Source organism: Camelus bactrianus, chromosome 1 (assembly GCF_048773025.1).
Source record: "Camelus bactrianus isolate YW-2024 breed Bactrian camel chromosome 1, ASM4877302v1, whole genome shotgun sequence".
NCBI lineage: Eukaryota > Metazoa > Chordata > Mammalia > Artiodactyla > Camelidae > Camelus > Camelus bactrianus.
Window position 1 is genome coordinate 7269177 of NC_133539.1, and position 13344 is coordinate 7282520.

Sequence of the window (13344 nt, forward strand, 5' to 3'; positions counted from 1 at the left end):
CCCACAAATGTGATTTCAAAAGAAATTCTGTAATGCTGAAATAATATCTTTAAGACTGTAGTCATAGGAGGTAGCCAGATTATTTATTAAAAAGAGAATCATTCTTTTGATATCAATAGGCAAAAAGGGGTTCGTATTACCAAAATACTTAGTTTCCATTATCACAAAAATATTATCAGACTATCTGTACTTGAAATTACAATTTTAATTTTAGTTTTTAATTGAGCTTACCTTTAGATTCTGATTACCACCGTTTGCCATTTCGTGGTTAGTTTTTCTGGAATATTTTTCAGTCTCCACAAAGTTAAGCGACGTACTAAATGCAGGTGCTGATAAACTAGGTATGCAGGCCCTGAGTGGTAATAAAAGAAATAATCATTTTATTTCTATTGATGAACATTTTTAAAAAGTTATCCCTCAAACAAAGAAATTTCAGCAATTATAGCCTTTTTTCCTTGAAAGCAAGGTAATGCTGTTTCAAAAAGAATCTCTACCTCTGAGACTGGGTTTTATACATAAATATTACTTTAAATTTGGTATTAAAACCTCAAAATAGATTAAGAACAGTTTAAGATATGTATCCTAGTTTCTAATATTAAAATAAGGAAGTCCCCCTGTTTTAAATTTAAGAGCGTCAGAATCTTAGACATCTAAGCATGTGGAAAAAGCTTAATCCATTTTAATTACCAAGTTAAAAAGAGAATCCTGGCTGCAATTTGTTTTCTTATGAGCATACTGAAGTCTATCTGCTGTCTATTTCTAACAGAAGTGTCTTAGCCTTTGAAAAAATATCAGGAGGCTGGAGGCAGATGTTTCCAGGACAGAGGTGAAGAGTAAAAGAAGCAGACTGTACCCCTGCTCCATGCTTTTGGCTGCCAGGACCCTCATGGCCAAAACTGGCGCCATTTAAGCACAGTAACAACCAATTACCATCTCACCCCTCTTCGTCCACAGGTCTAGGCTACTGATCTCCAATATATACATATGCAGGTGGTTCAGCACAACAGTAAGCAAACCAAATCCAACAAATCACAGGTCTCCTGATCTTACAAAGACTTTAAAAAGTCTCCTTTCATCCTTCCATCCCCAGCTTTACTGTGGTTACTATTATCTACTAACGCATCAAACAGCAATTCTTAAACTCACAGAGCAAAATCCTTCCAAGCAACAGCTACCCATCTGATATGAACTCACCTGCTTTCGTAAAAGGCTTTAATTGGATTCCTAGTTGGTGTTCGACCTATAAAAGCAATCACACATACACGGTAATCAGCGGATTGGCAACACATACTTTAAGATTTTCACATTTCCTTTGAGCTGACATTAAGAATATCAAATACAGACAACTGAAAAATAAACCTAAACAACTTCACGTTTTCTGGATATTTTTAGTTTTTGGATGGTGTTAACAAAATGTTACACAAAGACATCCCATTATATGTGATCTTTGACTAGATGCAGCAATATATAAATCTGAATTAGAGATGGTAACTGTCTTCAAAGAGCTCACAATCTTATAATCATGTTATGTTGGATGACAACATCTGCTAGCAAAATAGGACTGCTCAGCTCAGCTTCATGAGACACTGACTACACAGAGAAGAACAGGAAAGGTCAGTATGTTCAAAGTATAGAGTCAGGTAACTTCAGGCACTGGGGAAAGCAAAATTACTTAGGAGAGAAAACAAGGGCAGAATGAGAATCTAGAATCCCTAGCCTAATTTTGAGGGTATATATATGTGTGTGTGTGTGTGTGTGTGTGTGTGTGTGTATACACATTAAGTATACTAAGAATTAGCCACAAACGGTGAAGGGCCTTTTCTTAAGGAAGTAATTATAATAATGGAGGAAAAAATTTAAAACAACTTGGTTTCAAAAAGGCTTTACTTCATTCAAAACTTCAAAAAGGCATTTTTTTTACAAAAGAATAATAATTTGTTGCTGTCTGTTTCAATAAAAATACGAATCATTTATAATTACCTACTGGAATGTAATACTAACATAATTCTACATGAATAGAAATGAAAAACTTAAGTGAGTTGACTAAGATAACAAATTAAGTACAAATCATCTGAGAATTGATTTATGGTCCTCCATTAATCCAAGAAACCCACCTTCAAAAGTTTTAAAGGGAATTCGACTGTAACCAAAAGAATCTTAGGTGAAATACCTTGCAGGTCTTCTATTTGTTTTTGTAACTTTACATGCTGCTGAATTAGATCCTTGATTCCCTCAGGGTCATTTTTACAGAGTTTTTGAGCTTTTATGTTTGCTTGCAGGGCCCAGTCATACTCCCCCAGCATAGAAAGAGCAGCACAATAACGATAATGACCCTGTTCCAAAAAGATAAATTTAATTTTTTCTCAAAAATATGCTTAAGTTAAAGAAAATAGATAAAGAAAAAATATTTTGCTTGAAAACTGGTTAAGATGTTAGATTAGGAGCCTATCAATAAAAAATAAAATGTTATTATCTCTCAGGAAATAAAATTACCTAAATGAGCTAAGTGAAAAGTTATGAACAGTAATCACAGTATTTTTTAACAACTGACTAGAGATCAGTATTTCTGTACCTCCCCAAAGAAAATAATTCAAACTTTATTGAACGTATTCTACTAATAAAGAAATACATTATTTTGTATCAAGTTAACTATAAAAATAATTCATTATAAATGAGTAACAATTTTTTTCAAAATACTTGCAGGCAATAATAGTCTTTAAGTCATTACATTCCCTACGTTTTTGGAATCAAAAGAATTTTAGCGCTGATAGGAACAAACAGCTTGTGCAGTAGTTTCCCAACCCCTTGACAAGCACAGGCACAGATAAGGGATGTATCCAGGGTAGATCTTCCTTCTCTCTGTCTTAATCAGCTTTTAAGTAGTTTATCTCTAAGTATAGTTCTTGGCTTCAAGAAAAGATCCAAAACCACTGATTTATTCGTAATTCCAATGATTGGGTTTTTTTGTTTTGTTTTTTTGCTGCAGAACCATAGTCCTGGCTGCTCCATTTATGCAGACTGGGAAATCTTCTATATTAAACATGAACATTTTAATCTAGAAAGCTAATATTACCAAACCTGGGGCTAACTTAGCCAACTCCCAAACCAAACTCCCACTGTATGTCCACCTAAGAAGCAAGTTACAAATGTAAGAGGCCTATTGCCACGTTTATTTAGAGACAAACAAAAGAGCTTGGATCTTAGGACTCCAGGTCCAGAGCTCTTTCCTCTACTATACATTTTACAAAGAGCATTCTGATTCTATGAGAAAGTATGAAATCAGAAGTAAGTGATCCTTTTAAGAAAGATAAACCCTCCACTGAGAGAAGTCAGAAACAACCAGAGGCCCTCTGCTAATGCAGGCTCAGTGCCTGTAGACTCCGGCTCTGGTGCACCAGCCCCACTCGGGAGTTCTGGAGCACTTCTTAGCCAGACTATTTGAGCTCAGATCGATGATTCCAGTCCAGAGTGCATTTAGTTAAACTCCGCTTTTCCTCCAACAGCATAAGAAAATAGAGATCTCACAGATATGCTACAACACCAAAATTCTATCCACTAAGCATGTATCAACTTAAAGTCTAGATAACTGCATTAAATAGATCACAGCGTAAGAAATTATAAGAGATTATAAACCCTACCTGGTAAATTTGTAGAAAACACTTTATTTCTTTCTCTTTTCCACCCACCTTTCTCATCCTTTACTGAGTCGTTTTCCCTAGACTCTGTAAAACCCAGTATAACTTCAATCAGTTGAAAAAAGTTTATTCAGGTATCTCTGCTGAAGTTGTCTGAATTTAAAGGTATCTCAGAAAGTTTCTTGAACCCAATTACAAAAGAAAGTTTTGTTCTCTGACACCATCTCCTTCTCTATCACATATATTGTTCATCTGCCTAGCATCCCCTCCTTTTTTGCGCCCCCATATCCCTACTCCACACAGTAACGGCAGGACTGTCAACCCTAGTGCCCCATCTCAACAATGTCTGGTGGAGCAGAAGCATAGCTGTGACCCTGGAGATTGATCCATGGAGATATACCACTGCCCAGGTCACAGTAACTGATCCACAGGCAGGCACATGGCTCAACCAAGATCAGGCTGAGGCATCCCACAAGTGTACTACCTAAATACTAAAAGAGGTCCTCTTTCCACTAGAATTAACAGTTATTAGGATATCAGTTTGGGGCTTCCACTTTTTCAAAATGAAGGCAAGAGAGTCTATGCTCTAATTACCACTTCTGGTCAAGATGGAGTAACGGACTGGATACACCCTCTTGTCTAAAACAAACAAGGACAAAATATATGAAACAAAGGTTTGCAAACAAGACACTGGGTATCAGGCAGTGATCCCTCAGAGATGAGAAACACAGAAAGTAAGCCCTATGATTGCTCCAGCTTACTGAAGGAGTTTCGAAGCCACAGCACAGGAAGAAGGAACCCAAGGTAGAGAATATGGTCTCAGTTAAGACAGAGCTAGGAGTCCACAAATGCCAAAGCAGCTCAAGTCTACAGGGCAGAGGACCAGAGAGAAGAAAACTGGACAGAGAACTCCAGAAATCTTCAGAGAGTCCCGCTTGAGTCTTCAGCTGAGTACAATCAGTACATTCATATGGGGCAACTACCCAAACCAGGGAAAGAACCACTTGAAAAACTAAAAGAGAACAGGAGTCAGCACTCACACAGGACCAGGAATAATTCCCATCTCCACCGAACAGAGTGGAAAACACCAGAATTCACGGAGTATTAAGTAGAGTATGCAGAAGAGTTTTGCCTCAGTTGTGGATGAAAAATTGGCCTTAGACCAAATACCACTATGGTATCGCCCAACAAAGCTTAAAACAACATTCGAAAGAATCTGTTTGCAAATAATTTTACTGCATCCCAAAACAAAACTCAAAAATATTCACAGAAATACAAAAATATTAGTACCAAACAAGATAAAATTCACAATGTTTGGTATCCAATCAAAAATTATTAGGTATGCAAAGAAGGAAAATGTGATATATAATAAAGAGAAAAAAATGAATTACAAACGAGCCAGAAGTGACACAGATGATAGAATTAGTAGATAAGGACATTAAAACCATTACAAATATATTTCATATGTTCAAGAAGCTAAGGGGAAAAGTAAGCACATTAAGTAAAAACATGAAATATATAGGAAATACACTGAAATTCTAGAGATGAATGCTATGGCACTTAAGATGAAAAATAAATTAGATAGAAATAAAGACACATTAGACACAGCAGAAGAAAAGATCTGTGAACTTGAGGAGACAGCAACAGAACCGACGTAAAAAGGAACACAGAGAGCACAGAGAGAAAAAAGACTGAAAATGATGCTAAGGAACAGGGAAGCACCACTGAGAAATAGAAAGAAAAACGTCTATGGATCCAACCATGCCTGAAGCTGACCCCTGGACTTTTCAATTACATAAGCCAGTAATAAATTCCATCTTCTACTTATGCCAAATCTGAGTTAGGTTTTCTCATTCCCAAACAAAAGAGTCCTATTATACTCCTCAAAAGTAAAAGGTTCTTGAGGACATTTGTGAGGCTATTGGTTTGCATCCTGTATAACATCAAAAGACAATACACAAGGTGGCAGAGGGAATATAGCTCAGTGGTAGGGCGTGTGCTTAGCAAGCACAAGGTCCTGGGTTCAATCCCCAGTATTTCCACTAAAAAGCAAATAAACAAAAAAGTAAACCTACATAAATATAGTCAACTGATCTTTGACAATAGTCTTTTCAACAAATGATACTGGAACTGGATATTTACATGCAAAAAAAAAATGAATACATCCTCCACAAAAATTAACTCAACATAGATCAAAGACCTAAAACTCCTATAGGATAACATAGGGGAAAATCTAGAAGACTGCAGGTATGGTGATGAGTTTTTAGATAAAATACCAAAGGCATCATGACCAATGAAAGAAATAACTGATAAGCTGGACTTGAATAAAATTAAAATTTATACTCTGTGAAAGAAATGTCAAGAAAATGAGAAGACAAGCCATAGTCCAGGAGAAAATATTTGCAAAAGATAAACGTGATAAAGGACTGTTACCCAAAATATATAAAGAACATTTAAAACTCAACAATAGGAAAAGAACCAAGTAAAAAATGGGCCAAAGACCTTAACAGACACCTCATCAAAGAAGATATACAGTGGCAAATAAGCATATGAGAAGGTGCTCCACATCATATGTCATCAGGGAAATGCAAATTAAAACAAGATATCACTACGAACAACGAAAATTCTATTAGAACAACGAAAATTCAGGACACTGACAACACCAAATGCTGGAAGGATGTGGAGCAACAGGAATTCTCATTCACTGCTGGTGGAAGTACAAAATGTTACAGCCACTCTGGAAGAAAGTTTGTTGATTTCTTAAAAAACCAAACATATTCTTATCACACAATCCAGCAACTGCACTCCTTGGTATTTACCCAAAGGAGTTGAAAACATATGTCCACACAAAAACCTGCACATAGACTTTTACAGCAGCTTTATTCACAAATGTCCAACTCTGCAAATGATCAAGACATCCTTCAGTAGGTGAATGTATAAATAAACTGTGGTACATCCAGACAGTGTATTATTATTCAGTGCTAAAAACAGATATCAAACCATGAAAAGACATGGAGGAAACTTAAAGGCATATTACTAAATGAAAGAAGCCAATCTGAGAAAGCTGTACACTGTATGATCCCAAGTTGTGGAAAAGGTAAAACTATGGAGGCAGTAAAAAGATCAATGATTGCCAGGAGTCTGGGGGGAAGGATGGCAGATCAGAGGATTTCAGGGAAGTGAAAATACTGTGCATGAACCATAATGGTGGAATACATGTCATTACACATTGTCCAAACCCGGAGAGCGTAAAACACTTATGAGTGAACCCTAAGACAAATTATGGACTTTGGGTGACTGTGATGTGTCCATGTAGGCTCATCAGCCTACAAATGTACCACTCTGTTGGGGGATGCTGACAATGGGGGGACTATGAACGGGGGGAGCAGAGGGAGCAAATTTATAGGAAATCTCTGGATCTTCCTCTTAATTCTTCTGTGAACCCAGACTGCTCTAAAAACATAAAGTCTTTTTAAAAAAGAGTGAATATTTCATGTTTAACAAATTAAGCCAGGAATAAACATTCTACATAAAGTCCTCAAAGTAATTAAGAAAGTTTTGGTATTCTTTTCCTAAGTTGATAATAGGTTGAAATAGCAAAAGTTCTCTCTGGAAAACCACAATCATGGTCTAGGTTTCAGTGTTAAGAACTCTATCATCCATTTATTCTGTAAATAAATTTATAGAGCACCTGCCAAATGCCAGGTTCAGTGATCAGCAAACATTCTGTTTCAAGTACAGCAGTAACCCATAATGAAAATGGCAACAAACTGATCACCTTCAAATAGAAGCATATCCAATGCCAGACTCTCAATTCAATTTTGTCTTTTACTTGCAATGACACCTTGCAAAAGTCACTTTACCTTTCTGGGACTCAACAAATTCGTCTATAAAATCAGGTGTTTAAAAAGTGACTCCAAAATGTGGATGCAGAAGTCCACCTGGAGAATTTATAATTCCCAGACTGATACACTCCTAGGCCACCTGAATCACAATTTTTGACTCTAAAATTCCATGATTCTACTCACTCTGGTATAAAAAAAAATATGTAAACACTGCTTTTAAAATCTAAACGTTGCTAAGCCAGTTAACTCATTCACTCAATTCATTCCTTAAGTCAACAAATATTCACAAGTGCTTGCTACACATGCCAGGCAGCTCTCAGGCAGTCCAGGTTCAAGAATGAACCAAACAACAAAAAAACCTGTCCTCAGGGAGCTCACACTATACTGAAGGACCCACAAAAAACAACACAGCTTAAATCATATGTACTGTATGTTCAGTAATGATAAATACTAAGAGGAACAAAAGTAAAGCAGAGAAAAGAGGGTAGCAAGTATCAAGGAAGGGACAAGTCTGGCATTTTAGTACTGTGGTCAGGGAAGGTTTCACTGAGGAAAGAAATTTCAGTGAATAATGAAAGGAAATAAGGGAGAAGCTCATGCTCTGGGGAAAGACATTCTAATGAGAGCAAGGACAAACTGGGAGTGGGCCTGGCATGTTTAAGGAACAGTGAGGAGGCCAGTGGGCCAACACCGAGTGGACGGAAAGAGAGCAGGAATGAGGTTGGAGAAACAACGGATTTTCAAGACAGGAGACCAATCAGACAGCTCACAGTATCAACTTGATCATGTGAAAATACCACATTCATCCACTACTTTATTAATGGATACTGAGGTATTTGCAGTTCTGTGCCATTAAAACAGTGCTGCAGTGGCCAACCTTGCACCTCTCACCATGTGCACAAATGCAAGAATGTCTGTGGGGCACACACCCTTAGAATCAGTTACGGCAGATACACATCAGAGTGCTCTCGAAGCTGGCCACCACCAACTCAACCGTGACTGGTTTACTGAAAGTTCCTGTTAGCACACGAACTCACCAGTAATCAGGACTACTGGTCTCTTTAACTTCTGCCAACCTGAAGGACTCAGACAATATCACAGTTTTCTTTTCACTGTGGGTGTCCATGTGGCTCTGTTTGGAGGGTTCCTATTGGGCTCTCTTGGTTTCTAGCTCTTTACAATTTTAATTACTAGGAAGGGAAATACAGTTTATTTCTATTACCCATTCAGGTTTCCTCATCTCTGAAATGCTTTTATTTTATTGGATTTACTGGGTTCCTTATTTATTTTAGTTCTTTGCATGTTCTGAATACGACCCTATTAGTTTACAAACATTATACATATGACAAATTATCTCCTCCCAGACTATGACTTTATTCATGGTGTCTTGACACAAAGAAATTTTTAAGTTTGATACAGTCAAATGTATCAGTTTCCCCCCTTCCCCCCACTGATTTGTGCATTGTGTTATTTAAGAAATTCTTTCCCACCTCAAGATTATGAAGATAGTCTCCTATGGTTCCGTCTAAGGTTTAAGTCTCATCTTTCACAGCGAGGTCTGTAATCCACCCAGAACGTGCAGATGCCGGCATCTCACTCACTAAGGGGCCCCAAGATTCCTATGGGCTACTCGACCTCCTCAGACACACGCAGCCTCTTACTGCCGTGCTAGCTACATCTCCTTTCTGACTATGGAACTGAAGATTCCCCTGCCACATTCCTGAGCTCTGCATAATTTTATCCAGCACTTTTAGAGAATTTACATCTTGCAAACAGATTTTTTACAAAGTTGTCTGGCACTATTTGCCCAATGTAAAACATAAAAGAAACCTACCTTTGTCCAATTGTTCTTCAGAATAATAGCTCTCTTTCCATCACCAAGTGCATTTCTTTAAAAAAGAAAAAAGAAATAAAATATTCAAACTTTTAAAAATAAAGGCATCATATACTGCATATATATATTTATACTTTAATTTTCCATATATAATCTAGTTTTCAATTTTTTAATCCGTGTAATATCTGTCCATTATAGGAAATTTGGAAAATACATAAAGGTAAAACAAAGGGGAAAAGTCACCCAGAGTCACAATCACAACTACCCAGGAATAACTACATTTAATACTTCTGGAGTATTTCCTGCACACAACTAACCATGTTACTTATGCCTAACTTCTTGCTATTATTTGAACAGTTTTTTGGGTTCTATTTTTGCACGTCAGCAAGCTTCTGATCTCCAAAAATAAAACCCCCAGATCTTTCATACAACACATCAGCTAAGCCATAGTGGACAGAGCACAAATTTAGGACATGATTCAGAGATTAAGTCCAATTCAGTCACTGACTGTCACTGGGGCTGTTAGGAAGTGACTGACCTCTCTAGGCCCACTTTCTCACCTGTAAAATGAGGATAATAATTCAGTTCTGCCTGTTTTCAGATACTATGCCAAAGCACAGTCTTCGTAAACTGGCAAGTACTAAAACCTAACTCCTAGTCTCACAGTTTCCTGGCTTCCTTACATTCAGTGACCTCCTGCTTTACCCCAGCTCAGCCGCCCACCACTGCCCTCCCTGGGAACTTTCTCACCACTCAAAACTGTTCAAACCCCCAGATGACTATTTCAGGCATCTCGCTCCCTCCCCTATAACCTAGCTCCTTCTATCTTACTTGTTTCTATTCCTGCTATCTCCTCAGGGTGGCCAACTCACTGACTTACCCACTTTCTCTTTTTTTCTACTTCCTGATTGATTTAGCTTAAGATTCGCCAGTTCATCGTTTCATATTCACATGTATACTAATTCTTTATACTTCATTGTCCTTGTGTTTACATTTTGCTGTATGGCAAAACCCAAGGCTGGATCACTCCTACTTTCTGCTTTCTCCATAACTACATCTAGAGAGCCAAGTACTGCTGGAGGAAATTACACAGCAGAGCATACTGGTAGCACTATTTACTCATGATTCCAACAACCCAAAGAGGCTTTCAACATTGTTAAGCAATCATTCTAGATCAAACCATTCTCTAACTTTGTAAAGTGATCATTTCACATCTTAGGTCCTTTCCTCAAACTTCCAACCCCTGCTTTTTCCTTCAGCAGATGACCTCTTACTTCAATGAGTAAACTGGAGACATCAAAGAGAACTCTCTCAATTTCCTACCACCAAACATAAAGACCAACTCACATTTGGCCCTACCTTTTCTCCTTTACAAAATTTTACAATAAAGGTGTCCTATTCTTCCTTACATGGCCAATTTCTCCACTTGTGCCATATAACTGTCCTTCTTTACAGTATCAAGTATCCTCTCTCTCATGTGTAAATTTAGCCATTCCTTCTCAAGAACCTGCCCCATCAATTTTTTTTATTGTAGTAAAATATACACAATGTACAATTTACCATTTGAACCATTTCAAATGTAAAGTTCAGGAGCATTAAGTACATTCACACCGTTGTCCAACTTCCTATCAAATTTTAATATGCTCAGATTTCTCTCATCTTTAACAAATAAATAAAAATGTCTTAAACCCTAAGCTAATATTGGGGGTAATCTACCCCAGTAGCTATCCCCTCCTCTACCTGATTACTTGACTTTTGTTTTGAGGGTCTACCTCACTACCACAAGATTTAGAGTTAATTTCTAATTAATTTAAGCCAATCATGGCAATCCCATTCTCCTTCATTGCCTGGTTTAGGGGTAGTCGTGTGACCTAAGGGGACTCATCACTCTTTTCTTAAAAAGAAATTACAAAGAACAAAACAAGGAAATTTATATTACCAGATAGCGATACCTACTAAAATTATACATTAAAAAAAAAAAAAGCTATCTGAAGATAGAAGACCTGATGAACAGAATAGGGTATATAAATCAGGAACAGATCCTTATATGTAATCACCTCATCTATATCACAATGGTGACACTGTAGTGCACGGAGCAAACATACTCTTAAAAAGAGGGGCTGAGTCAACTGGACATTCATATCAACCTTGAACCCTACCTCATTCTAAATACAAAAGTCAACTCCAGATGGACTATAAATTTAAATATCAAAGGTAAACAGTCAAGCTTTTAGAATGTGAAAATGAATATATGTATGTATATGCATGACTAGGACACTGTGCTGTACACCAGAGACTGACACACTGCAACCAACTATATACTTCAATGGAAAAAAAAAGACAAAGAAATATTTTTAAAAAATCAAGCTTTTAGAAGAAACAAGAACATTTTGTAGAACAAGCAAACACTGTAATCAGAACACATAAAATGCTTACCATAAAGGAAAAAAATTGATAAACTATACTATATTAAAATTACTACCTTCCATTTGTGAAAACAGTAAAAAAGGCAAGCCACAGAGTGTGAAAAGATATTTGTAATACATACACTTGACCAACAACTCATATCCAGAATTAAAAAACAAAACAAAACAAACAAAAAAACCTGCCAATGAATAAGACATTCAACTCAAAAGAAAAAAATTGCAAAAGATTCAAAAAGGCACTTCACAAAGGAGACTGAGTGGTCAATAAGCATATGAAAAATGTTCAACTTAAACATTCTTAATCAACTTAAGGAAATGCAAATTAAAATCACAGCATCGTATCACTACACACCCACCAGAATGTCTAAATGAAATGACACAAAATAATAAGTGTTAGTGAGGACATGGAATCAAAACTCTCATATGCTGTTGGAAGGAGTGTAAAATGGTACAACTACGTTGGAAATTATGTACTATAGCTAAATATAAGCACACCTTCCTGTCCCATCAACTCCACTCCTTGATTATATACTTAACAGAAATGAAGACATATGTTCACAATGACACTATCTATAAAAGTCAAGTACTAGAAACTACCCAAATGCCCATCAACAATAGAATGGATAAAATATGGTATATTCATGCAATAGATGAACACTTTACAACTACATGCAACAATATGGATCTCAAACACAATGCTGAAAACCAGACATAAAAGAGCACATATTACATGATTCCGTTTATATTGCACAAAAACAGGCAAAACTAACCTATGGTATTAGAAGTCAGGATAGCAGTTTTCCTGGGAGAGGAAGCCGGTAATGACTAGAAGGATGAACAAGGGGAACTTCTGGGGTACTGGGGTTGTGATCTGGGTGCTGGTTATGTTTGTCTGGTTACTGAAAATTCAACCTATACACTTATGAAATGTACACTTCTCAGTATCTATATTAAATTTTTTTTGAAGTTTCCAAGAGTCATCCTTCTGCTGGAGACTGTAATATCCAGCTCGGTATCTGAATTACAGTAGCCATCCTGCCATCCTAAAGGGACAGCCTGAAGTCCAAGTCACACAGTGGGGCTGGGAAAAAACCCTAGGTTTTTGATGAAATTGCTGTGCCACTAAACATACAACCCTAGAATCACTTTCTTCTGGAACTCTTGGGTAAGTTTAAGTTTTCTTCACCATTTAAACCAGTTGAATCAGAGATTTCTGTTATTTGCAGCCAAAAATGTCTTAATACAATGGCAAACCTCTTCTGCTCCTCATCGCCTCTCTCCCCAAATATCTTCAACAGCTACTTATGCTAGCTGTCTCCATTTCCGCACCCACATTTCTCAATCCACTCCTACCCAGTAACTGTTTAAGCTTAGCACTGAAAGCTCTCCCTACGGTAACTAAAAGATGTCCGTCTTACTAAAACCAAACTGCAGGCGGCTTCTCAGCACGAGGCACAGCTGGCCCCTCTTTCACCTGCTTCCGCGATCCCATACTTAGTTCTCCTCCTATCTGTCTTACCATCTCTTAACAGCCTCCCGTGCGGGTTCACCCTTCTCTTACTGGCCGCCGTTCGTCTCCCAAAGCTCAGTACTGGTTCCTCTTC

The 13344-nt window shown here is 37.3% G+C and overlaps 1 protein-coding gene and 1 non-coding gene across 15 annotated transcripts in view; one reads left to right on the plus strand and one right to left on the minus strand.

The window, feature by feature from the left end:
• TTC3 (tetratricopeptide repeat domain 3) overlaps window positions 1–13344 on the minus strand; it is a 110080-nt gene that overhangs the window by 68930 nt on the left and 27806 nt on the right. For all 14 annotated transcript variants that reach the window (XM_045517787.2, XM_045517789.2, XM_074356101.1 and 11 more), the window contains 4 exons: window positions 9315–9369; window positions 2171–2333; window positions 1195–1240; window positions 232–352 (listed from right to left, as the gene is read on the minus strand). In XM_045517787.2, coding sequence (XP_045373743.1) covers window positions 232–352; window positions 1195–1240; window positions 2171–2333; window positions 9315–9369 — 385 coding nt within the window. The remainder of the gene's footprint in view (window positions 1–231; window positions 353–1194; window positions 1241–2170; window positions 2334–9314; window positions 9370–13344) is intronic.
• Window positions 5606–5677, plus strand: TRNAA-AGC (transfer RNA alanine (anticodon AGC)). Its single transcript has one exon. It is a non-coding gene; the product is annotated as a tRNA-Ala (tRNA).